At 43.5% G+C, this 27,015-nt stretch overlaps 1 protein-coding gene across 1 annotated transcript; it reads left to right on the top strand.

Moving 5' to 3' along the window:
* Window positions 1-113: 113 nt before the first annotated feature.
* On the top strand, window positions 114-26,973 carry ZNF652 (zinc finger protein 652). Its single transcript, XM_086766708.1, has 6 exons — window positions 114-373; window positions 17,012-18,159; window positions 21,576-21,723; window positions 22,025-22,140; window positions 23,398-23,542; window positions 23,997-26,973. The coding sequence occupies exons 2-6, from the start codon at window positions 17,251-17,253 to the stop codon at window positions 24,509-24,511; spliced, it is 1,833 nt and encodes a 610-aa protein (XP_086622834.1). The 5' UTR covers window positions 114-373; window positions 17,012-17,250; the 3' UTR covers window positions 24,512-26,973.
* The last annotated feature ends 42 nt before the right edge of the window (window positions 26,974-27,015 follow it).

Raw genomic sequence — 27,015 nt, 5'->3', positions numbered from 1 at the left:
GGCGCGCGCCCCCGCCCGCACCCGGCACGCGCGCGCCCGCCCGCCCGCGCGCGTGCGCGCGCGCGGCGGAGTCGCGAGACTGGCTGCGGCGGCCACGTAGCGCTGCGGCGGCGGCCGAGGGGAGCGGGAGCCGCGTCCGCCGGCGGCGGCGGGGCCTGGGCCTGAGCCTCAGCCCGACGGCAGCGGCTCCTGGAGCGCCGCGGCGGCGGCTGAGGGGGCCGAGCGGAGGGAGAGAGGGAGGGCCCCGGCCGCCCTGCCCTCCGCCCTCCCGCCTCGCCTCCTCCACCCGCCCTCCGCCGCCTCGCCTGTGCCCCCCTCCCCTCGCCGCCCGGCATGGAAGGCGGCGGGGGCGGCCCTGAGGGGATCGGCCTGGGTGAGTGTGGGCCGCTGGCTCGGCTGGGGATCCCCTTCCCCCTTCTCCGCGGGCCTGGCGGCAGCCGCCGAGCAGCGCTAGGCCCAGCCCGGGGGTGGGTGACGGAGGGAGCGGGGCAGAGCCGCCTCCCGGCCTGGAAGGCAGCGGGGCTGGGGCGGGGGGGGCGCGCCGTGCCAGGCCCGCAGCCCCCCCGGGGGAGCAGGGTGCGGGCAGGGCACCCCCCCAGGCGAAGGGGGTGCAGCCAGGGGAGCCCCCCGCGGGAGGAGGGGAGCGGGCGGGGGAGGAATGCTGCCGGAGGGCCGGGGGGGGGGTCGGGCCTGGCTGCTGCACCCCGCTGGGAGGGGGCTGTGCCACCTGCCTGGGGGGAGGGAAGGTGAGTTGCACGAAGCAAGTGGAGGGGAAAAGAAAAAGGTAAATTCTTGCTGCGTTTGGCTGTGCTGGATTGCCTTTCCACACCTCTCTTCGCTTTCTGCCTTTGCTTTCCAGCCCCCTCCCGCGGAGCGGTGGCGTGGGGGCCGCTGGCAGCCCCCTCCTTCCTCCGTGTCACCCGGTGATTGTGCAGCCACGGCACCGAGGGAACGAGGTTCCCAAACGCACTCGCTTCTGGGGCTGGAGTTGTCACTGGGTAGGTGAGGAGGTGAAGTCTTGCCTTCTCCAGTAGCTGGTTCTGGGTCTAGGTGCGTGAAGGGGGAAAAAAATCAGATGTTTTCTCTCTTCCTCAGCCTTTTGCCTTAGGTATCTTCCCCTTCTCTTTGCTCGCAGGACAGATGTTGTTGTGGTGTGTGCGTCCTAGGGTCTGGGGTTTTGTTTTGATTTGTAACTGCACCTTTGGGTCCTGTGGATGCCTCGGTACAGGTATTGTTAGCGTGAAAAGATATCCTTCAAGATAACGTATCCCTTTGATCTCAGTAGTATTATGTAAGTAGCTTTAATCACAACTGAGTTTTGGCATCTTGTGCAGTAGAAGTGATTTAAGTCAAAGCGAGGGAAGTACTGCAGACATAAAGGATGTGAGGAATGTGCATTTTTATCTTTTCAGGGGATGACCTGAGTTGTATTGTTCTGGGAATGGCAACTGGCACATGCTTTGTTGACAGCGGTGTACGCGCGGTGAATCAGGAGAATGGTGGTGGGGTATGTGTGCGCGCTGAATAAAGGAGATGTAACGGCTGAGCACTGATTTGTGAAGGATGGTCTGGTGCACCTTGATTTGCAGCCGTGCTGATTGACTGCGGCTTGATTGTTCGCATGTGGAAGTTGGGCGCTCTTTCTCCTCAGTTATCTGGTGTGTATTGACAAAATGCGTTTTATAGATGCAGGACTATGCATACTGGACCTAGTATTTTACGGTAACAGATAATTTACATCCTTTACGTGGGTCTAGTGTTCTCACCGGTACCTCCCTGAAACCCCTTTATCAATTACCTGCATGTCAGATGTGCTTTTTTTTCTGCTTTATAGAGATTATGCAAGCGCTCGCAATATGGTTGTTGTGCTGAATGAATGAAGAGTCCCATCCCTGCCCCAGGCAGCCAGCACTTTAATTGAGATGTTGATAATAAAGTTGAGATACAGCGTCAACTCACAGTGTAGATGTGGCAGAAATCTTGAGAGAAATTTGGGACAGAAATTTTGAAAGCTTTTTCAGAGAGTATGAGTTTGAAAGAGAAGTGCAAAATCATGAAGGCTTTTTATTTTTCTAACTAAGCAATTGCATGTAATAGGATGTCTGAGGCTTAAGATTTTATTTATAATTTTATCTAGTATTTGGTGACTAGCCCGTATAGCTACTTCAGCATTTATTTGCAGTAATTGAGATCCATTGTATTTGGGAAGATCAGTTCAGGAAACGTTTTGTGGCTTAGCGTTAGTAGTAGTTGTAAAAAATGCTTTCAAATATTTGCATGATCAAAAGACTTTGGCGTTACAGACTATAGTGAATTGGTTTTAAAGGACTTAATTGGTTATGTCTTCTCATACTGACACAGGAAATCTTTGACTGATGTTTTCTGGACAGTAAATTCTTCAGCAGTTTTGTGTGAATTGTTAGGTATATACAGGAGCTAAATTATAAAAGCAGTTTGTCAGGTTCTGTTGTAAGTACAAGATATTGGGATGTTCTGGTTTTGTTCTCGTTACCAGAATCACAGAACGTGGAAACTTCAGACTGAGAGGTGCAATTTCATCTAAAGGTGGGAAGATTTTAGATGTAGAAGAAACTGCTTGTAGATGGAACATGCTTTGTCTGGTGTTGTACCGCCTAGAGCATGAAATGTCCACGTAAGATGGACAAGGTGTACGAACGCAAAGGACTCTTCCCAAGTCTTCCAACTGTGTTAAGTAGATATTTTCAGTAAACAAGATCCCATCTTCCAGTCTTGGTATCGTGTGCACTGCTGGAAGAGTGGTGTACCAATAGCATATTTGAGATAAGCACAGGTATATTTAAGGTGATTACAAAACTACATGTCATCAGTGACCTATTTCTTTGTGGCACACTCTAATATGCCTTATCAAAGAATACATTTCTTTCTAACTCCACAAAAAAAGAGAGGCATAATTGGAAGGAAGTACCAACCAACTGAGAAGATTGATATGCTCTGTAACAACCTGATTCTGTGGATTATTATTGTATTAAAATATTTTATAACCATTCTCTTGGTTAAGTTCCTACAGCACAGAACAGCTGATCTCTTAATGTATTCTGCTGTGAAACAGCTCTCTCCCTATAAGATCCAGATCTTGACTTTTAAATGGAAGATGAAGTAAACTTTAAAGAACACAAGTTTGTTTTTTAAAACAGTATTAGTTTACGCTTTGCTAAATATGTGCTATTTGTCTTTTCAGAATCTTATGATACCAAAGTGTGCATTTCTGATGTGGAGGTCATTTTATTATCATGAAGTTACACACTTTAAATATTAATGCAGCCAATGAGCAGATGCTGTCTACAGTTGACATTGCCCTATAATGTCTTGAGCTTCCTCAAGCTGAGGAGGCACGGTTGAATTATTTCAGTGTTCTCCAGTAAGAACGTGCAGTTTTTAACCTGTTCTTTCTGTGGAGCTGCCTAACTTCCAACTGTTTCCACTGTAAATACTAGGCTTACGTATTTTAAGAACTTTGCAATAAGTCCTTTATTGTATCAACAGTCTAAATAACTGATCTCTGTTAACATAAAAGGATGTTTTGTCTAGAAGTGACAAATTTTATGCCTTTAGGAACATTTTAATAACAACATAACTTGTCCTTGAAGTGCAAACTCGCATACCCTTATACGTGAGAAAGCGTGGATAAAATTATATACCATCTTGGGTCTTTTGGGGATCTTTGTTTTCAGTATTTTGGAAAGTGGGTGGGGTTTGCTTGTACCTCTTAAGTAGAATCCATGCAGCTCGTAACTAGTAAGAGCATAACACGCAGACTTGCCTAGTTTGGTTGAAACATTCGTTATAACCTAAACTTCTAGTATGGAGTTTCCAAATTACCTTCACAAATGCTAAATTTTCCAAGGGAGCTTAAATTGGTGATTTTTAGGTTGCTCCTCCCTCCTGAAAAACAATTGCATAGCGACTGAAACTGGCGGTAGCTCTGGTGCCAGCAGCTTAAACTCATTAACACAGGCAGCTTGCATTAGTTCCCTTGACACTTTCAGACACCCTTCCCTGAGGAGGTTTCAGACTAGGAGTTTTCACTCAAGAGGAACATTTAGCTAGGCTAAGCAACTACCAGCACGTTATGCTGCGTTGCTCTCGTTTGTGTATTTTTAAATTTTGCAACTTGATTCTTTGAGTGGAAAAGTGATTTTTAGGAATGTAATATGAAAGGCAAGTGGGCCTGCTTGAGGATAGGTTACTGGAATTAGGATCCGTATTAACATTGAGACAAAACCTGTTAAACCAATTTCATTCTGTCTCAGGTGCTAAATACAAGTGAGCAGAAAGTTTTTCAGGTGGAATTTTGGAGGAATATTTGTGGTACCACTGCGAAGACAGATGGCCTGGTAGGATAAGGTAGTAGAGCTTTTCATTTTTTACAAGCAGAAGGTTTTATAGTAGAAAATTTACAGACAAGCATCCATTGATCCACATACCTTCTTTTATGGGAATGTTCCACACAAAAAGTTACAAATATTTGAGTTGGAGCATAGCTGAATCTTGCAGGTGCAGACAGCTTACTAGAACTCTGCTTTGCCTATGGCTGCCTGGTCTCGTGGAAGACAGCAAAAATCTGTTCTGAACTCCACAGTTGCTTGCAGGTCATGCTTATTTAAGCCTTTTTAGTGCTTCTGTGATGAAAAGGGAATTATGGAATGTGTCTTAATAGTGCTGTCTGAAGACAAATTACGTACAGTGACAACTGTGAATTTTGATGGGAGAAGGCAGATTGTTTCTAAGGAAAAGTCTGATTGCTGTTAGCGTCCAATATCCTAACACACAGCAGGTACTGTCAACTAGCTGTACTAGTGTCACTGTAATATTTTTGGACATTTGCTGAACAGGAGTATTTATGTTTTCTGATTGATGCAGATATTTTTTGCTACATAAGTTTTAAAGAAGCAGCTCTCATTCCTGCTCGTACTTCTGTAGGTTTTCTGCCTCTGTCATTTTTAACAAATTACACTGTTTCATACAATGATGGGAACTCTGTCCTTAATTCCGGTAACGTTCCCTTTTTTTTCTTTTTCAAGCTAGCAGATTTGAGGTGCTTCTCGCATAAATAATGGGGTCAGATGCATTGCCATTCCTCAGTTTATTTTCTGTGCTTTCTGACTGCCGTAAATTCTCCAAGTTCCCTGTTAAATGACATGCACTGTGCTTAGATTCCCCATGTGTTAACTCCTGTCACCTTATGAGGAACTCATGTTGGGATAGGTGTTTAATGCACTGTGACACCAGTAGGCTTGACATGATGAAAGTACGACTTGAGGTATATAGATGGGACTTCAGAAGTCTTTTGCAGGGACAGGAACATCTCCTAATAAATCTTCATCGCTCGTGTCATGCAATAGTAAAAATGGCTGCTGAGAATCTCCAGTTTGCTTTAGTGTAACGTGCATGTCCTGAGTCACTCATTTCACACTTACTAGCTGCAGGACAAAATCCGTTGGTGAGAGTGAAATGCTGTGCTGACTGCAGTTTAAAGGTCTGAGAAAAGTGATGTCCTGAATGTAACTGCAACTCTGCCAGGCAGTTTTGTTTTAACATGTACCTAGTTGCACTTTTCTCCTTCCACTTGTACCTTTCTCACTTCATTCCAGTATTTCTGCCTTCCTGTTTGTTGTCCCCCTCACTTCTGCACTTTCTTTATTAACCTGTTTTCTACTGCTCGTTTCCTAAACTAGTCTGTTTTCTTTCTTTATCTAGTTGAAGGTGTCCCCACTCACTGGGAGGTTGGACTAGATGATGTTTAAAGGTCCCTTTCAGCTCAAACTGTTCTATGATTCTTTTCCCTCTTTTAGATTTTCATAGCTTTTTCCTCTGTTCTGCAGATTCCTTGATGAAGGATCCCACCTTTAAGTTATCTGGCCCACTTACAGTGCTATAAAGTCATTTAACATAACCTCTCCTGTGCACAACTGACTTCTATCATCCCACACTCCGAGCACTTTAAACTCAGGCAATAAGGTGAAGTTAATTATCCCTGCTGTCAGTGGGCACTCTTTTTCTCTTCTCACCCTCCCTTTGCACAAATAACCCCAATCTTGCTGAGATACTCAGATACTGAGGTGCTATTCCCTGTCTTGCTTAGGAAGTAAAGTAACTGTTCCTTTTTTCCAAGAGGGAAAATAGAAGTTTGGGTTTTGGTTCTTTTTTTTTCCAAGTGTTCTCCCTCTCATCCTGAAACTTGTTGGCTGCGGTAAGGACAGCGTCTCATTGCTGAGATTTCAAATTCACTGAGTACGTCCTGAGGTGGTTTCTGTGATACTTGGTTCAGACCTTTGCCAAGATGTGGATTTCACTTGAAGCTTGTAACTCTGATCGGGCTGTTCTTAAAGACAAATCTGTGGCTAACATGTCAGTAAGGAGAGCAAACTCATCTCCAAGAATATTTTTATAATAATTAGGAACTTGTTTTTAAATGAAAGCATGAGCTACACAAAAGCTGAAGTCGATTTGATTGTCATTATGGTTGGACTTGATGATCTTAGAGGTCTTTTCCAACCTTAAAGATTCTATGATTTGAGAAAAATTCCTGTTTGCTACATGTTCTTGAAAATACATTATTTTTTCAACCTCAATTCTTAAGCATCATCCTCACATTTTTTCCACAAATTTGTTGTTGTGCTTCTGGTTCTCTTGGTGTTTTATGGGAGGGGAAAGCCACATTGCACCTGATTTTCAGGAAGGAAAATCTTGCAGTGGACGATAGTGTTCGTGAAGTTGCCCAGTGAGCTGGTTCAGAGAACTGATCCAGCTGAAAATTTATCCGAAGGAATGGTTATTTTCCAGGCAGACCGATTTCTCGAGGCATCTCACTTTGCAACCATAAGAATGCTGGCACTGACATATGAACAGGGAAAGAGCGTACTGCCTCCTTTGGCAGCCACGCAGACTTAGTTCAGATTAAAATGAAGAAGTAACTGATAATTGTCCCCGCTTTGCCCTGAAGGAAGGTTAAATACGAAGCGGAGATAAGATGTCCGTAGCTGCATAATGAATTAGAGGAAAAACTGGGAATAAAATCCACTGTATCAGTGGGAAAAGTGTTTATGCTTGAGAATTGCAACTGTAAAACATGTGAAGGTTGAAATGAGCCGCTGTTGTTGTACGGCCTCTGTTTTGGTCACACATGGACTTGCTGGACAGCTTTGTGTCTCCATGTCTAGCTGGTAACCTCAGAGAGAGCGCTGAATGTAGCCTCTGCTTGCAGAGGCCGAATACGTGCAAACGGGAGTTCTGTTGAGGTACTGTTACTTGGTTAGCATTGCTTGGAAGCTGATAAACTTGTGTGTTGTTAAATGTGCTTTGTTAAATTATGTAAATATTATAAAAGCAAGATGGACTGTTTTTCCAGAAGTTTACGTGGTGCAGCTAAAACAAACACAGCGTGTAGTGTTGCAAAGATTCAGTAGCTCAAAACAAGACAGTAATTGGGAGTGGAAGATAGCCGTACCGGATGGTTGTGCAGGGTTTACAGGAGCATTGTGACATTGTGCAAGAAGAGACGCTTACAATAGTTTTGGTATTGGCACACGTAGACTTTGTCAACACCAGCTTACTGAAACTGCTCAAGAGTCGCTCAGGACAGCAGTTCTGCTGGTGCTTTGTGCTCGATGGACACACGTATTTGTATTGGCCCCGAGGCTAGCTGGGCTTGGTCCCAGCAGGGTTTGGCGGTTCAGTAGTTAAAATGCTGCTTGAAGTTCTGAAACTGAAACTCTGTGGGCAAATGCAGGTGTGTTTTAGTAGGCAGTGTGAAAGGAGGAGACTAAGAGAAGGCCAGGTAAGAAAAAGGAGGCAGCTCCTTGTGCTGATTCCCCATCAGCGCAGCATTTACCGGTACGAGGGTGTGGCGAGTCATGCTGCTAGCCAGCGCATCTGCCGCTGTGCAAGGGACAGTTGTGCAGCTGCTGCAAGCTTTTCGGTTGCTATGGAGGTTTTTACAGACTTGTTGCTGGTTTCAAAGTCGAAATCATAGTGTGTAAAGAGCTCTAGATGAAAAATTGAGAGAATTTTAAACCCATCCATAAGCACATTCCAATGATGTGAGGAGAACAAACTTTATTTTAGAGAGATCAAATTCACACTTCCACGAAGCCAGGGAAGATTTTTCTATTTAAATCTTTTTTTTTTTTTCCTACTACATACCACTCTCAGCAAAGTTCCAAAATATTTAGGAGGGTTTTTTTTTTTAAGATAAACTGGTAGACTGGAAATGAATCAAAATATTTTTTAAAAACTACGTTAAACTGTGACTGAGGGACTCTGTAAAGTGTGTGTATGTGTGTAACATCGCACTCTCAGCTCAGATTAGATTATTTGAAACCTTTCCGTTATTACAGTGTAAAAGATAAATGATACGGGAGCACATTAGGTGCTGTGATGTGTAGTACAGGCTGATCAACAAAAAGGTGTAAGCGAGTAACTAAACCTGTCTGGGAGTTTGGGAGTTTTCTTAAACTGAATTCTTCTATAAAATATACCGAACTGTTACCTCCATTTTACATGTTGCAAAGGTCTCCTTTAGGGGTTTCTAGGAGAGGAGGTAAGTCTGTTCTGGGTATAAAAGTTTATTTCTTGACAAGTTAGTGCTGTCAGCTTTAAACCAAGGGAACACCTTTCCTGCAGAGTAAATGTCCAGGTGGAAGTTACACCCACCAGCTTTACTTTGCTGACAGACCATTTGCATGTTTTTGAGCTCTCTCAACTGACCCCATCTACATATTCAAAGACACAGATACGCATCTAGTGCCCCTTTCTCCACCCCAACTCTCTGGGAGGAAAAATGCTAACTTTGGGAAACAGAAGTACAGCTCTTGATGATCGATTTCCTTTTTGTTTTCGTACGGCTTTGTGTGTAGCCTGTATTGTTAGTGCAACCATTTGCAGCCTTGAATAAGTGATGTTTTACAGGAAGTGTCATCGCTGGCAGCTGTGGAAATAAACGGACGGTTTAAAATCTTAGTGCAGTTTTTACTAGACTTCAAGATATGTGAGCAGATAATGATGAAATCAAGAATTTTTAAAGCAAAAAGGGATCTTGCCACAGCAATAAAAAGTGATTTGGAACAAAGAATAGGCCAAGAGGTGACGCAGTCTCCCTTCAGTATCATAGCAGTGGGTAGTTTTGAACTTCTGGCACGTGTTTTGATAAGTATACAAATTTGAAAGGACAGGTAATCTGTTAATGTGGGCATATAAAGCTTTTTTAATTCATCTATTGGTCCTCAAGTTATCGAACAATTACAGAAAAGTAATAAATGTGAGAGGTGTATACATGTGAATGCTGCTGAGTGGCAACTACCTGGCTCTGTTTTACTCTTGCTTTCCGTTTCTTGCATTGAAAGATATAGATGAGACACAAGAATAGATTTGAATTCAAGGAAATTCTTAATTCAGTCACAGATGTTTAATTTTTATCTCTTTAAGTTAGTAGGAAGGGCTTAGACTTTTAATTTGAGTGTATATTGTGGTGTACTAGAACTTCTTTCAAGATGGTTTTGCCTAGTAAAGGCAAATGTTGAGGTTTGAGGCTGTCAGACCTAAAACTAGTTCATAGCCAATAGAAAGCCTTCAGCTTATTGCAAAAGCTGAGGGATTATAATGCTGCTGCGTTCGGAAATGGCAACCTCTTAAACTATTTTCTGTGGAGATAATGCTTGAAAAATTTCCAGATTCACAGTTCTGGAAATCGCTGGTTTGAAAGCCTTTGTCCCTCAAACCAGATTTCTAGATACAGCCAAATAATTCATCTTTAGAGATAGAAGAAGCTTGAAGGTTTTTTTTGTCATAGTTTTCATGTTTTAGCTGCAGGATATTATATAAGGCGTTTTTCTGGAATTGGAAATATGGTCTGCTTCGTTTTCCATTAGCCTGTTAAATACTTACAGGCAAATTGCCAGCTCCATACAGTGAAAATATGTTGCCTGCTGAGTTAGCAAGATACCTATCATGGATTGTTTTAGGAACGGTCGAAAAAAATAACTGGAAGGTGAGGCAGTCTAGATGCTGTACTGTATCTTCAGGCTTTCGTGTGCCACCCCATCAAACATGCTTCTGCCCAGACCTTTACTTCGAGAATGGGATGGTATTTATTCACTCCCCAGTCTTTTGTTTGCCTGCCAAGACTCCCTGCAATACTTCCAGTGACTGCCAGCGTTGTTGGTTTTTATGATACGCGTGTCGGTTTGCTTAGTTGTACCAAGACGAATCCATTTGAGACAGAGGTGCCCAAATATGTGGCATAGCTTTAAGTTCACCAAAATACAAGCCACAATGCCACACAGCATTTTATATCTGATCTTTTATGTGAGTTGATGGGAAAGTCTGCTTCAAGGGAATTTTGAGCTTGCAGTGAGAAGAGAACGATGAATTTTCTGGTTTTCACAGGGCAGTCCCGGGAATTGTGAGTGCTGTTTCGGATATCCTCTTGCCACGTTACACCATATTCCCAAAGGCTGTGTCGGCTGCACAGAAACGTCCTTCTGATGATGTGGATAAGTAGGATTGCTCTTCCCTCTTTCCTTGGTAGCTCACTAAGCGTGAGCCTGTTCCAGATAGCATCTCTTAGGCGGGTGTTCGAGCTGTCCCTGGCCGTCTGGCAGATGACAAATAGATCGTTAGTTGGGCAGAATAGATCGTTAGTCGCAGTCAGGCTTTTCATTTTGCATTTACATGGGCAAAGGCAGGCTTGAGTACTTGCCCATAGAAATGCAAAAGCTGTGAGGATGTGCTGACTGCAGCTCCGTCCTGAGATAAAACTTACCGCTTAAGAACATATTTTCAGTTTTTTGCATATAAAGCAGCTGAGATGCATAAGAAAGGAGTGATTGTACGATGATGTAAATAATTCCCTCTTGTGCTATAGTCCTGATTGCTAACCGCTGCCATGATGTAACTTGTACCAGATGTGTGTTCCCACTGACTGGGAATTGCTGTGCCCGTGCACTATTTTGTTTCATGCACCTGTTCTTCAAACTGTGCAAGTATATTGAAACTTTTTTTTTTTTCCCCTGTGCTCGGAAATATTGCTAATGTATTGAACTGGAGCGTTTTAGTCTCTTTGTATTTTCACTTTGCAATCTCTAGGCATTTCTTGCCAATACACTGTTCAGAATTCACGTTAGCTCAGGGTTTCGTAGAGCAGAGCTGTAGTGAGAAAGCATTACTGTTTTTGTTATTTTTAGGAAATATACTGCAGAACTTTGTGCTGGCCACTGTACTTAAAACTAAGTTGTATCTATGCCGTGAAAATTATATTTTTTCTAATACGTTTTCTTGTATTTCTATCCTGTCTGCTGACTTGAAGTTAATTAATGGGTAACTGATTAATACTAACAGAAGCTAAGTGAAGAGTCACACTCTTATTTACCTCTACGCTTATACTTAGCAGAACGATGCATTTGCCTGTCAGCCTTTCAAAACAATTACTTGTGCCAGTTTATCATCATTCTAATACTACTTCTGTATCCAAATATTGTCACTAGTAAGTGTGAAAGTGTTTAACTTAAAATAATACTGCTCTTTTGAAAGGGCTGGGCTACACTTGCATTCTGAATTCACACAGGTTTTAGCTGCGCTAGAAATTTCTCCCTGATGAGCAGAGAGGAGGCAGGGAAGCTGGCGCTCCAGTTTTGGCGAGAATTGTGGGTGGTGGGCAGTGTGTCCCAGAGCTGGCTGAATGTTGCAGCTGTATCTAATCAACCCCCCCAGCCTGCAAGTGTTGTCCCCAGTCTGGGTCCGCTTAGCCGGTGTGCAAAAACCAGTTAACACACAGAGTGGGGGTCCTGTTTTGTTCCATGCGTGCAAAGATGGGTGCTAGGTGGTATTCCACTAAGCTGGCACACCTCTTAGAAATATAGGGGGTCTTTTATACAAAATAATAACAAGGAAGAAGTCACAACAAAATAACAAATTGGTTAGTAATTAACGCTCTGTCGCCATTGGTTAGTTAGATTTAAATTAGCCTCGCTTGCTTTTGAAATGAGCGCGCGTGCTCCTTACGGGTGGGGAGGACAAGTCGCCTTGGTCCTGAGTTGGGTTGGTGGTCGCCATCTCCCCCTGCCACTTTTACCTCAGTGACTGGTGCACCTTGCTGACTTCGTACCTTCTTGGCAGTCTCTTCATCTTGTGACCTTATCCGGGCGAGATGTTTATTTGTTATTCTTTTAAGTTCCTCTTCAAGGGAAATGTGATCAGCAAAGCATGCAGGTTTATATAATACATGCGTTTATTATTAGTTAACCCTTAACTTTGAGTTGTCTGTTGTAGTTCAGCCACTGAGTAATTTCTTCAACAACTACTTGACTGGTTTGAAATTGGTGCATTATTTTAAGTAATGTAAATTATTTATTTATGCACATGGTTGTTTAACCACTTGTAAACTGTGTGCAAATCTGGTTGCCGCAGGACTTAATGGAGGTGCTGGATTGTAGCTTCCAACCAGAAGACATCCAAGATCTTTAGAAACTTCAGATTGGTAATGCATATGCAAAATTATATTGCCTTTAATTATAACGCAGTTTTGTTGTTTGTTTGGTTGGTTTTTCCCCTTAACTTTTACTTTAACTGTAGTTTGAAAGAAGTCTTGTTTTATGGGAAAAGAAAACTTCAAATTTTGAGATACTGGGGCTTTCTCACTGAACTCAGTTTTTATGTAGTGGTCTGTATACCTCAGTGACAGAGTGGACCTGTTCGTGCCCCACAGTGCCTGTTCATTATACCCATCAAAAAGCTGCTGCTAAACTGAGGTCTGCCTGCTTTCAAACTGAAGAGGGGAAGAAAAAGACGTTTTGTGGGTTGTCTGGTGTGAAGTTATAGGCCTTGTGTTGGAAGGGAAGCATGCAAATAATTTGTGCGCTTGTCTGCAGCGTGTGGTATTTCAGTGCTGCAGCGCTCGCTGGGGCTCAGGTTCCCCCACGTGTTAGGTGCTGTATGCTTTTGGAGGAATAATTTTGTCTTGCTGTCTTGTGAGCTATATTAAGGTGGTGAGTACTTCTTACCGGACCAAGCGGGAAGTGAAGTCTAGGACGAGCGCCTAGTAAACAGAAACAAAATAGTAATATTCTGTTCCTGTCCTGAAAGGCTGTATGATAAGAAACAAACAAATGGACGGCTAATAAATTAATGCGTTTCCATGTTGGACACTGACTGTTGCCATCTCTTTTTTCATAGTATTCACTTTTCATGCAAGAAGTGCCTGCAGGAAAGCCCCAAACTCTTACCCTTCCCCCTCTTATTTCCTTACGGTGCGTGGCAAATGCTACTGCTTTGTGAATTGAGGCATGGGTATTTTTTTAAAGGAATTTTCTGGTCCTTGTGGCTATCTGGGAAGAGCAGGGGGAGCTTCCAGATGTTAACTCAGTAATAAATCAATACAGAGCCATCGTTGTGTCAGCAGACAAATCACCCTTGTGCTTGTGGTCCTCCTAGACTTGCCAACCTACAGCCAAGTGAATTAGACCAGCATCTGTCAGTTTTCAGAGCTGATATTGATAACTTTTCTACGGGCAGCAGTTAAACAGCTTTAAAAAAAAAAAAAAAAATAGGCCACTGTCACATTGACCGGGAGTGGCAGGGTCGTCGCTGGTTGTGGAGTGCCCCGAAATGCCTCTCCTGTCCTTTTATGGGAGCCACCAGAAACGTCCATGAGCAGTGAAGTGCACATCTGCGGAGCTGGCGGCCGGTTTGTGACAGCAGGCAAACAGCTGTGGGCCACGCAGAGGTCACCGGCGCACAGGGAGCCTCGCTGCGCAGAAACGACCGTGCAGCCACTTCGCTTTTTACAAAAGCTGGAAGAAGCAGTGTTTCTCTTTACATCCACGTCTGCTTCTGGTGGATGCTTGCCAGAAGTCAAGTCCTGCGTCCTTGGCACAGGTTGGATGAAAAGATGAGATGGCCAGGCTGTCAAGCTGGTCCCTCTCTGAGGGTGGGCTAAGGACTTGTCCTGTAAAGCCGTGAACCTCTGAGTGTGTTGCACTTGGTCTGAGCTGATCTGGAGGCATGTACTGAGACAGAGTTGGGGCAGGTAATTGTGTAAGTGATCTCTGCTGTAAGTGGCTCTATTTTTAGTACAGATAATGTGAAGAAATGTGGTTTTTCTTTAGAAGTAGCAAAAGCATTGTATGAAGTGCTGCTCCCACATGCATGCTTCCTCCACCCACACGTTTGTCTGCAAGTTGTTTGTGCTTTTTTCCTGGGTTTGAGCCTTTAATATTCGTAGGCTTGTAAATCCTTCTTGTATGATCTTTGATTGCTAAGCGTTGCGTGCACCTCGTAGGCTCATTCTGTGCTCATAATACAGTGATTCCTTAGCTTTATGTCTCAATGGGCTTCTTCAAATATTGCTTTGAAACTCTGTATTCTTACATTTTAATCAGAACAGCATGGCTGAAATTCATTCTCTGAGCCCAGGCTCTTCAGCAGCTTGGAAAAAAAGTGGATTCACCTTAAAAAAAAAAAAAATCAAAATCCAAGTGCTGCTTTCTTACATTTGGGATTAGAAACTTAAGGAAAAAAATCCTCTATGAAAATATTAGGGGCAGTATTAAAGCTTCCGTCTCTCAGAACTGTCGGTAGTCAGCGCACTGTTTGCGTTAAATGTGTAAGGACAGCTCTGCTTTACCGGCTGCTTGGGTGCGAAATCATGTTGTTCGAAAGTTGCGGGTCCCTCGAGGGTGGCGGGCGGTGTATTCAAAGTGAAAGTAGGTTACTGATTCTGCAGAGTGAAGTGGTTTTCAGACCAAATAGCTTTGATAACTCAGAATACGCTCCTTTGTTGTTCTTTATTTGAAGTGGTACTGTGTTCCTACAAAGTGGTTTGTTGTACAGCGTATTCCTTAAACTAGCAGAGGTGAAATGATGACGGGATACGTAAAGGAGGTGGGGGCAAAGTTTCCTTTTCAGGACAAGTTTTTCACTTTTTCTGGTTATCCAGCAGCAGCGTTCCGATAGCCATCCCCATGTCCTCGTGCAACTTGCGAGAGGTGCTTAATATGCTGAGGAGATAACCGGGTGTAATTTTCTACATAACATAGTGATTTTTTTTTTTTTTTTGAGCTTCTGAATGATTCATTAAATGTTGTTAAAGGAAAAGCCAAACTGGATTTCATCATGCCCCCTGCTTTCTGAGGGCCTTCCTGGGTATAGGGTTGTTAATTTTGGCTTGCCATCGCAACCAGATTATTTCATTATTTACCAGCTTTTCCATCTGAATGTGACTTGTGATCACAAGCCAACGTTAACAGCCCATCTCCACGTATTTCCTGGCCCAGCTGGGTCTTGACGCTCGTCTTCCTGCCTCACCTCTGGAGCTGGGAAGCTGGGAGCTGGGACCCCGCTGAGGATGGAGCCGGTATGCAGCCCCCGGTGCAGTACTGCCAGTTTGGCTGCAGGTCACTGTCAGGCACCTCCAGGGCGCTTTTTGGGGTGCATTTGGGCATATTGGAGAACAGTGCGAGAATCTGCTTAATTAACTGAAACTGGTAATTGGACGGCTGGTTATTGGTCAGATATTTTCCCCAGCATGTCACTTTACACGGGTTGTAGGGCAAGGTTCAGTCTACCATTGGTAGGTTCATCTCCTGTTCAATTAAGTTTGCTTCAAAGGGGGAAACTTCTAGCGGAAAAGTAAAATAGAAACTATAATATAGAAGCTGTATCAAAACGGGTTTGGATGGAAGTTACCGTGTTTGTCGCGTGGAGAGGATTTTGGCTCAAGGAAATTTACCATTAAAATCCATGTCTGTAATGCTGCTTTACGTCGGTTGTTTTTTATTGTTGCTCCAAGAATACTAATAATGAAAACGGCCATACAATTTGGCAAAATCCAAGTGTTTTGTACCTGTCTGCTTGGACTTAGACCAAGTTTACAGCCTCAAGGAAATTTTCACACTCTGGGAGTGGGGAATCCGGTTTTCTTCATATTTAGCTGCTTGATCCATCCACTTTCTGTTAGGGCCCTTCTCTGTCCTCTAGTCAGGAGATGCCCCTTAGGCTCTGTCCTTAATTCTCCTGTTTTGCACCCTCTAAGCACAGGTTTAGTTCTGAGTGCGCTCTTTGGTCAGGAGCTCCAATGTATTTCTAACTTGATCCGTGCAGCCAAAAATCTTAGCTTGATATTGCAATACTGTGCTACCGAAATGTAATTGTCATGGTGAAAAATAGATGTGAGAGCTTGATTACTTGTATTCATTAGGGATCACGTGGCATTTTTTTTGCAAGAGGAAGTAATAGTGTCCTGGTCAAATTCCAACTTGGGTGACTGTGAGTGAAATTTAGATGGGCGAATGTAATATTGTTTGGCTACTGCATTGAGGAATAAGCAGCTGGGGGAAGGGAGAATGAGACAAAAGAATAAATGCCTTAAATCAAGGGCTGTATGAGGAATCTCTGAGGTGGAAACAAGCAGGGGACGCAACGTTCTTAATCTAATTTAGTGCTGCAAGTTGAAAATGTCGCCATTGAAATTCTTCATGCATATCTGCATCAATGGAATGTTGTTCAGTGTAATATGTCCCCTTTCTGGGTAAGGATGGGCTCCCTTTGGGGGGTACAGAAGGAGAAGAGGTATTTCTGTGTAGGCATGCACCTTGTTTGATGGAGAGGCAGAGTCCTGGGGCCATCAGAGCTCCCGAGAGCTCAGGAGAAATGCAGACCAGCATCTCAGCCCATTGTCGAGGCAGGTGGCAGGGATCTTTGGCAGCTAGAGAATATTCATTTTGAAATGGATACCGTGCCTTGATTCCCATATCCCAGGGGTCCAGGACCAGTTCTGGTCCCCACAAATGCTTGCATGTATTTGTACCTAACTGCCAGTTTTGCTGGAGACAGCGCTGACAGTCCGCTCCCAGCAGATACAGCTCATAGACAATGTACTCTGTGCTGTACCCAGTTGTACAAAAGCAAAACAAGAATTTGCTGAAGATTTGAGTAATTTGGGTTTAATTGACTTTGTTTTCTCTGTTGTCTTTTATAGATAAAATGTTCAACGGTTCATTGGCAACTTTCTTCAGAAGAATACTTACTACTGCTCTGCTCTTGCCATAATACCAGAATTCTGTGACCTACACATCAGTGCTAAACACCAGCAGAGAATTGTATTTTGTTCACTCTGTGTAGATGGAACAGGCCTCAGTCTTGAGAATCCATCCTGATTTAAAGCTGCTTACTTGATTTTCTGGGATTAAAGGTGCTCAATGAATCAGGGCCCCCCAAATGAGTCAAACAGCCAATTCTTGCCAACAGTTGGTTGAAAACTGTGCCGCGCATGTAGCAGGGATGGCGCAAGAGGACAGTCGCCGTGGTCAAGTGCCACCCACGTTTTATCATGGTGCCAGCCAGGAACTTGATCTGTCCACCAAAGTATACAAGAGAGAGTCAGGAAGTCCTTACTCCGTGCTGGTGGACAGCAAAATGGGTAAACCACACCTCCATGAAAGAGAGGAGCAGCCGTATTTCAGGGAGAACAGATCGGTAGGAGAGGTCCGGGCTGTGAAAGAAGACAGAGAAAACTCTGACAACTCTGAGGAGGAAGAAGAGGAGGAAGATGAAGTGACTTACAAAAGGGAGCAGATTATAGTAGAGGTAAACCTTAACAACCAAACATTAAATGTATCAAAAGGGGAGAAGGGTGTCCCTTCCCAGTCCAAAGAGACTGCTGTTCTTAAGACCAGCAGTGAGGAAGAGGAGGGTGACAGTGGGGAAGAGACCACTGAAGACAGTAATGATTATGAGGAAAATGAGAGGCAGAAGAAAAAAGAGAAAAGAGTGGAAAAAGTTAGTGTTGCACAAAGGAGAACAAGGAGAGCTGCATCTGCTGCAGCAGCCACAACTTCCCCATCACCCAGAACTACAAGGGGTCGTAGAAAGAGTGTGGAGCCCCCCAAGCATAAGAAGAAAGCTGCAAAGGAGCCCAAGGCACCTGTGCAGAAATCAAAGTGTGAAGAGAAGGAGACTTTAACCTGTGAGAAGTGCCCCAGGGTGTTTAACACACGCTGGTACCTGGAGAAGCACATGAACGTCACTCACAGGCGCATGCAGATCTGCGACAAATGTGGGAAGAAATTTGTTCTAGAAAGTGAGCTGTCCCTTCACCAGCAAACAGACTGTGAAAAAAATATCCAGGTAGGTTTGCTCACCTGCTTGCCAGATTTCCACACCTTCTGTCGTGCCCTGGATACAGCTAGCGGACACTTCAGAGGCGGAAATCTTTTGCGCAGACCAGGTTCTGACCGAGACCTTGTCTCTATGTATCAACAGTTTGGTGTCTTCCAAAAGAAGTAAATTGCAGGGAACAGAGTGTACAACTGACCTCTGCTTTAGTAGAGTTACTCTAGTATTTAACTACAAGCTGGGGAAAACGCAAAGCTACTTTAACAAGTGTCAGACTCAAGAGTAACTGGCCTGAAAACAAGTGCATTGGCAGTGACGTACTTTGGCAGGATAAACCCTCCTTCTTCAGGTGCTGAGCGCCTGCAGCTACCGCTGACTTTAAAGTTCAAAGTGTTTCAGCCTCCTGTAACTCAGTCACGGGGTATGCTCAGGTAAGGTTTTCAGGGAGAATGGAATTATGGCGCTTCGCTGGTATGGGAATCGGAAATTTCTAAAATACTGGAGAGGCAAGCAGGTGAGAAGGAAACGAGTGAAGTCAGGATTTGAGCTTGTGTTATAAAATGTAACGGCTGGACAATTGGAGACAGATCATTTACAGTGCTGTTCATGTGTGCATGTGGAAGTTTATGAATTCAGCGGCTAAGTCTGTTCGTGAGCCTGCCCTTTTCCCGTTGTAAAAAGCTCAGTAAATCTCTCTGATAATATAAAGATCTCTGGTCTTTCTCACCAGAAGATTTGCAGCTTTTAATTATATGTAACAATGGAAGCCTGTGTTGTAATAGAACTATTTTAAACTTTTAAGTTGTGAAAAGAGTTTCAGAGTTTCTGATTCATCCGTGGTTTGTACTCTGCTCACAGACATGTGTGTTCTCATGTAACCGGGGGCACTGTTGGTTTACCTGGCGATTTGAACGTGCTCTTCTTGCCTTGTTAAACTAGGCACAGTGTGGCCACCTACTTCTGAAATAATCCCACTGCCAGCATGAAGCAGCTTGAGTCCAGTTTTTGCGCAGCTGAGATGTTGAGAGTTTGTAGGGCAATAAGTTTTTTGTCTGTCCAATGAGTTTTTCCAGAAAGATTTAAGATTTTTGTTTGTTTGTTTGCTTGCTTGAATGCGAAACTGAATTGGTATTCACTTCCCGCTGTGTGGGAGACGGTTGAAATATTTATTGCAATTTCTCTTTGCTGTGAGACTCGAATGCAGCTCTGTGTAACGTTATGCTGTTTTTCCTTATGTTTCAGCTCATAGGAGGAAGACTGAAGGAAGGAGTGTAATATAAGATAATGAGTCTTGAGCATAGTTAGTGAAATACATAAATGTTTCAGGATGGCCTTGCAGTTTTTGAAATACGTACTTGAAAAGTTTAGTGTAGCAGACAACATTTTAAATGTAAATTTAAGGAATGCCCTGTCGTCCAGGTGGCTCATTCACAGCATAAAATCTTTTGACTTTAAACAGGAATTCATGAATGGTTTGAAAGTGTGATATAGAATGGAGCAGTATGCGGTAATCCTTACACGCACGTGCTTCTGAGGGGTTACAGTCCCGTGTCCAAAAGTGACAGGAAAAGAAGAAACTGTAGAAATTGTGTTTTATACCCAGTACCAGAAGAATCAGGTCCAGGAGCTTTCCCAAATATTTCTAGTGGCAGAAGCACTGCTAGCCATCTTGTAAGTTCTGAGTATAAGCGGATATCCAACAATTATTTTTGTCTGTCCTGACATTTGGAATGTGTTTCACAGCTGCCTGCTAATTTGTTTTTATTACACTTGGCAAAAAGAGTACGAGGATATGAAAGTTTTACATTAATATAGGGTTTAATACGTCAAGGGGATACGGAGCTTTGTCCAAGGAAAAAAAATGGTGTCATTATGTAAGTGATAATTGAACTGATAAACACGGCTGGCTCCTCGCTATATTTTCATCTAAGTGATGGAATGTGTCTGTTTTTCCAGGTAATTTCTGGTTTTCATCTCTTCAAAATTAGCACCTTCACAGAATTTCTGTTGTCACCTTAGACTCTCTGTGGAGTAGCTCTCAATACTAGTGTTCTAAATTACTTGCTGCTGATTGTCAATTAAATTGTAGATTAACCACTTCAAGGGCTCAGTTAACCTTCAGTGAAAGGATTTTTGATCATTTCTTGGCATTGCTTTACTCTGTAGGGTTTTTTTTTCCCCTCCAAGGACTACAGTTTGTTCCTGAAGTGCCTCCAAGTAGGTACTTCTGGAGGCAGAGGCTCTCCGTGGAGTCATCGTGGCGAGGGGTGTAGCGGAGTTCCCAAGCCTGTAGAGATTCAAGAACTGGAAGCAGCATAACTTGTCTGCGTGGAGAAGAAACAACCCAAGTTGGCAGAAGGCATATATTTGCTAGTTCTGCAGTGAAGAGCATACAGCCCTTCTTACTTTGAGGGAAGGAGGCTAACTGATAGGCAGAAAGATGGCGACATACTGAAAACCCTGAACACTCCAACAGCTAACAAAAAATAACAACCCGCAGTTCCTTCCTCCTCACTTCAAAGATGAAAATTACTCGGTATCCTCACGTACATGTCTGCTATCAAGTTCTACAACAAAGACTGTTCTGGAATTTTCAAAATTGTACAAGGATTTTTTTTATCAAGTCTTGGCAAGTCCTAACTACTGAGGAAAAAAAGATACGTGAAACCCTGTGGATCCTGCTCGTGGCTGACTTTCTGGACGTTTCGTGGTAGTTGTGGGAAGAGATCAAAACATTGTTTGCGTATTGTCATTTTAGACCTGCAGTGCTACTGATCCATGTAAATGAAGAGTCAGAACACAAAAGAAGGAGGTGACAACTTGCTTTGCTGTATGAGCTATGTACCAGACTTTCCACGTGGTCCAAGAGCTGCAAGATGGAAGCTGTCTTCTCTGTAGAGCTAAAGGAATGGGAGAGGTGTGACTAGTTCACGGGCCCTTAGACGTGGAGTCTGAGGGGTCACAGTGCTCCTGTGAAAGCCAGGGCTGGACGTGCAGATGGGTTTAAGGCAACTTGGTGGTGTTGGCCTCCTCCGCCTCTGTTGGCTTCTTCCCACACCAGGGGTTTGGATTCTTCCCACAGCAGCAGCGTCAGTGCCTGTGAAGTTCTCTCCTCTGTGTTAGCTCCTTGAGGGCTGCATCCAGTTCCGTGTGCTGTTGTGTTTCGGGAATAACTTAGTGGTACTCTTCAAGTGGCACCCAAAATGCAGCGCGTGAACGTCCTCTCTAATCCTGCTTGATCTGGCTTTTCTTAGTGTAATCGTTTCAAGTGTGAAGCAGTAAATGTAAGCTGAAGTACAGTCTGAGACAGTATACAGCATTTCTGCTTGGCTTGGGCTTTTTGAGTAAGATATGCGGCTTAACCCCACAAACTTGAATCACTGAATCTTTCTAATTTAAACTTCCTTCTGTTTATCCCATTCATTCAGTGCGTTTCCTGTAATAAATCATTCAAGAAGCTCTGGTCCCTCCATGAACATATCAAGATAGTCCACGGATACGCAGAAAAGAAATTCTCCTGTGAGATTTGCGAAAAAAAGTTCTACACCATGGCCCACGTGCGGAAACATATGGTTGGTGAGTTATTGATCAGCGCTTCTGTTGGTTTTACCTCATAACTCTATTTGTGGTTCTTAACTGGTAATCGCTGTTTTGAGGAGAAAAGTAATAAGGCAAATTCAGTTGTCTGAGCTTTATCCTTAGTAAAATTTCAAGTCTGTAGTACTGGGCGGCAAGCAAAATATATATCTGTGTACATACGTGTATATACTGACAAGCTGTTCAGTAGTAATCGTTTTCCTGCTCGGAGTTGGAGGAAAAAATTGGTTAAAGGAGTGTTTGTGTTTGAATGACCCTCTGATGTACTGTTGTGTTGCAGCACACACAAAGGACATGCCATTCACATGTGAAACCTGTGGAAAATCATTCAAACGCAGTATGTCTCTCAAAGTACATTCCCTACAGCATTCTGGAGAGAAACCTTTCCGATGTGAGGTGAGGCAGCAACTGTTAATGTGTGTAGATACAGTAGCATAAGGTGTAAAATTAGTAACACTGTCGGCAAGGGAGTGTAAGTGGAAACTGAACTGACTGACTTCTAAATGAGGTGCAGTTTTGTAAAAATCTGGGGGAAATTCTAGGAGCACGTCTAGCAGCAGGTCAAGCTGAGGTGCGTTTGGTTTGCTTTTACTGCTGGCTGTCGTGTTTTTCTCAGGGAGTACGCATTGCTGCAGGATTCGAATCCTAGTTTACCCTCGGTGTTCACAGCAAAGCCTAATGCAAATTTTGTTAATCCTCCCTGTCCTTCCCAGTAACTTGAAACAGCTAGAAGTGGCGACAGTGAAAATAAACGCTTGATTTTCACTTCTGGGAAAAACTGTTCTGTGATTCTGTTGTCCTCACTGCGAACTATTACCTCCTTGAGATCCAGGACAGTGCTCTGAATTTGCATTTCTTAAACCAAGTGTTCGTGTTGGGATAGGGGAAAGTATCTCACTGATGCATTCACATGTGTTTGCAATTGTAGTTTTATGCCTGCCCTCGGGAAGGAGAGCGTACGGGACAGACTTACCCAGTCATATGTCTGGGGCAGATAATGTCTCAGTCATCTGATGGGGATGCTTGTGGAAATCACATGATGGAGGCAGTGGGGGTGCTGAGCCCTTCCTGTTTCTAGGGCAGGTCTGGTGGCTCACCCCGTCCACAAAGTGGGGTACAACTCCAGTCGGACACGTAGTGCAGCCGGAGCAGCCTTGGGGATAAGACTTGTAGGGAAAGAAATTACCTCATACCAGTAAATAATAGCTGGAAAACAGACCGGCTTGCTGAAAAACAAGCCTGCCGTAGAGCTGCTGTTGGTTTTTCTGGGTGAGCAGAGTCCTCTAGTGGAGGCACGTAGTCCAGCGCTGGCAAAGCTGCAAAACCTCCAAACCATACCCTCATCCAACAGAAGCACTTTTCTGTTGGCATAAGCGTGTCTCTGCCGGGCTTTTGCCAACAGCTGTGTCGGTTGAAGGCTGTGACTGTTCCACGCTCCTTGCCAAGGCTCTCACGCCAGCAGGCCTTTTAGTACAGACCAGATTCTGCTCTCGCTAAAGGGTTTAAATTCTACGTTTGTGTGAGGGGCTGTGTGTGTACTGCTGCAGGTATTCTTTACTCCTTCACACAGTACGTTTGAGTGCTGTCCCGTGACTGCCTTGCTTCCTGGTGTGTGCTGCCTGCATATCATGGGTTGCTGTTTTTCTGTTTTAGAACTGCGATGAGAGGTTTCAGTACAAGTACCAGCTGCGTTCCCACATGAGTATCCACATTGGGCACAAACAGTTCATGTGCCAGTGGTGTGGCAAAGACTTCAACATGAAACAGTACTTTGATGAGCACATGAAAACACACACTGGTAAGAACTGACCAAAGAAAAGCACAAGTACCTCCAGGACAAAAACGTTCCTGTACTTCCAGCTCTGTTTCTTTCCTTGGAATTTGAGATCAAAACTGTTATCCAACCTAGAAAATCAGACAGGAGAGGTTAATACATTACCTTACTGTTAAATCTAACTCTGTAGTCCTGTGATTCACTGTGGGGGGAATATGAGAGGTTAGGCTTACTTCCCTGTTTTTTTGGTCTGAAGGAACGCCTTGTTCCTTGCCTTACAAAAGATTGTCTCATGCATCAAAAGCCAAAGGTGAGAGAGGATTTTGTAGAGCGAGGACTTCTGTGGAACAGCTGTCTGTTTGCTGAAGGGAGCAGTCACAGTAGCTTTGGTGGGATGCAGTTTGTTTGCCTAAGTATGCTGAAGTCAGTATTAGCAGATGTTCTGTGCCTAATGGACTGCCGTATCTGTGCTCGGCAGGAGAGAAGCCCTTTATCTGTGAAATCTGTGGGAAAAGCTTCACCAGCCGCCCAAACATGAAGAGACATCGCAGAACTCACACAGGCGAGAAGCCCTACCCGTGTGATGTGTGCGGCCAGCGATTTCGCTTCTCCAACATGCTCAAGGCACACAAGGAGAAGTGCTTCCGTGTTACCAGCCCCGTCAATGTGTCAACTGCTGTCCAGATCCCACTGTCCACGACTTCTCCTGCCACCACAGTCCCTGCTGTAGTGAACACAGCCACCCCCCCAACTCCACCGATCAACCTGAACCCAGTGAGCACGCTTCCTCCACGCCCCATTCCCCACCCGTATTCACACCTTCACCTACATCCTCATCCTCACCATCCACATCACCTCCCAGTCCCCCCGGTTCCTCATTTACCCCCTCCTCCAGCTCTTTTTAAGAGTGAGCCTTTAAATCACAGAGGCCAGAGTGAGGACAGCTTTCTGCGACACCTGGCAGAAAAAAACAGTTCAGCACAGCACCACTAACATCTTTGCTTCCTGCCAGCCGTTTTCCCGTTTTATGCACATGGAAACCTGCCCTCATGGAAGCGCAGAGGGTTAGCTGGTGAGGATCTTTGTCTTTCTCTTAGCCCCAGCAGATGGTCCTAATTTTTCCCTTGAATCACTTAACAAACAAGGAAAACCCTGTTTTGGATCAGCAGTGCTCATTTGAACCTGGGAACCAACAGGACTTAAACCCGATTTGCTTGCGTTTGACTGGTGACTTTTATAAATTTCAGATACTGAGACTTGTGGAATTTTATAATTTCATATCAGCTGATGAGGTATGCTTGCTTTTATATCCTGGACTTCTCCTCAAAGAGGAGATAGGCCTGGTTTTCTTTGTACTAATCGGAAAGGCTGTGAGATTAATACAGAGCATTAATTGTATCACTGTGTATCGTAATGGATTCTTTTCAGCTTTTGGTGCCGGCTATGGAGTGAGCCAGCCACGTATCACAGTATATTTGAGCATTATAAAGAAAGACAAAAAAATTTCTTGTTTGTGTAGCTCTCCTAACACACTCTTTATTTTACTACAGAAATTATTTTAGAGTTTTTTTGTATAGACCTATTTAGTAGTCTGTTTCTAAAATGAAATGTATTTCAATAAGCGGTGTAATTTTTTCAGTGTAGCTGGACCTATGTTGTATAATAGATAAATTTTTATAATCATCAAAATGTGATTCTTAAAAGATGCATATAGCTTCTATAGTTAAAGATATTCTTACAACCATACAACTTAAAGGTGCTTCAGAGAAGAAAGGAACCCAAGAGGTCTCTGGAAAGGTTGCCTCAAAAGTGATGTTGATTTCAGAACTTTACGTAATTTATTTTAGTAGGGCCTTTTTCTTTTTTTTTTTTTCTTTTTTAACCTTATGTTTCCCTTTTCACAGTTTCTCTTAAGCTTTTTTGGACAAGGACGTTGGGATACTGTCTTCCTGCTCCACAAGGTTTTCTTTAGCTCAGTTGGAGTGAGGTATGAGATGGGTTAGAAAGGGAGCTCCTTACGTGTAGGGACCCGCTAGTTTGGGAGCAGAACATCACAAGAGAATGAGAGATCTGACAGCAGAGAGGAAATAAAGTATCTCAAGTCAGCCAAGCCTCTTTTCCCTTTATGTAGGAGAGCTGGTTTTAACGGCTTTTCATGGTATGATTTTAAGTTGGGGGTCATATCAAATGCTGCTCTTCAGATTGCTTTTTGGAATTCCTGGAGTTGTTAGGAGAGGGGAATTAAGTGAGCTCATCAATGTGGTGTTCATGACTGGCTGATTGTAAGAGTGAGAAGTTTGAATGAGAAAATGGTGTTTCAGTTGCATTGTTAAGAAAATGCTGGTAGCACCGTAGGTACCGTGTGAAGCTCTGTCCCATAACTATAATGTGCATAAAACGATGGGATGATTTCTAGGGGTCGTAGTCATACTTTTGGCAAATCTGAGTTTTACAGTCGTAGGATAGGAAACTTTGAATTGTAGGCATGTCACTGTTTCATAATCCTGGGAGGCAGTGAGGGGGAAATGACAAGTTAGTGCAGGGATGGTGGGCTGGAATGCCAAATGTGTCTGTTTTAACCAGTGAGTAGCTGTTATTTTTTCAGGTTTGTATTTCTCTTCAACTAAAACTAATTATAGCAGCATTATGCAATCTAGGAACTTGTTGCCACCTTCAGTGAAGACAGAGGCCCGAGGCAATGTACTGTAAGTCCTCTCTTCCTTAAAATTACTACTCTTCTGTGCTGCTTTTTGAATTAAATCCCACCAATCTATACATCCAGAGACCCTCATAGGCAGACACTGAACTTACTGTTCTGCTTGGTAACGAACTGGGGTTTTGTGGCAATAGGATTAATTTTTTTTTCGAGATAGCAGAAATGGTGGAAATTCTTCCTAGCATTACTCCAAGGTTAATGCTGTTAAGCACTGTGTTTTGAAACGCCATGTCCTCTGTCTGTTGAGAATTAGCTCCTTAGTTGATGTTTTTCACCATTTTCTACCACCTAAGCATAATGTTGGGTTTTTTTTCATAACAAGCATAGGAAACTTTAGGAACCAGAAAGGGCGGGTTTGGCCCAACAAACCTACTCGTTTTTGGCTGAGCTGAAACCCCTTCCAGCATTTCTGAAAAATAAAACAATGTTTTTTAAATGTTTTCTCTAGGATATTTATATACACCCTCTTACCTTCTAGAAAAAAAAGCCCGTTATGGAAGTGAATTTACACTCATGCTGATGACTGTTGTACTTACTGTGGCTGGTCCGCCCCGGAGGTTCTATGCATTCCACGTCACATTTGCAACCTGCATTTCTGTTGTGCCACTATTTTATGGTCAGGCCTGTTATTAAATGATTTTTAAATGCTAAAAAAATTTCTTGGTAAATCAATTGTATTCCAGTTTTGCAAAATGATTTTCTTCTCAATAAATTTACAGTATTAGGCTGCTATTCATAATTCTAAAATCTGGGACAGTTTTTTTCTATTACTTAGCTCATA

Source organism: Chlamydotis macqueenii, chromosome 25 (genome assembly GCF_036417535.1).
Source record: "Chlamydotis macqueenii isolate bChlMac1 chromosome 25, bChlMac1.mat, whole genome shotgun sequence".
Taxonomy (NCBI): domain Eukaryota; kingdom Metazoa; phylum Chordata; class Aves; order Otidiformes; family Otididae; genus Chlamydotis; species Chlamydotis macqueenii.
The sequence above is the reverse complement of the archived record's forward strand: the minus strand, read 5'-3'. Positions and strand labels throughout refer to the sequence as shown.

Coding starts and splice junctions, on each gene's coding strand:
- ZNF652 (XM_086766708.1), top strand. CDS start 17,251: ATGAGTCAAACAGCCAATTCTTGCCAACAGTTGGTTGAAAACTGTGCC. Junction 21,724..22,024: donor CGTGCGGAAACATATGGTTG/GTGAGTTATTGA, acceptor GTTGTGTTGCAG/CACACACAAAGGACATGCCA. Junction 22,141..23,397: donor AGAAACCTTTCCGATGTGAG/GTGAGGCAGCAA, acceptor TTTCTGTTTTAG/AACTGCGATGAGAGGTTTCA.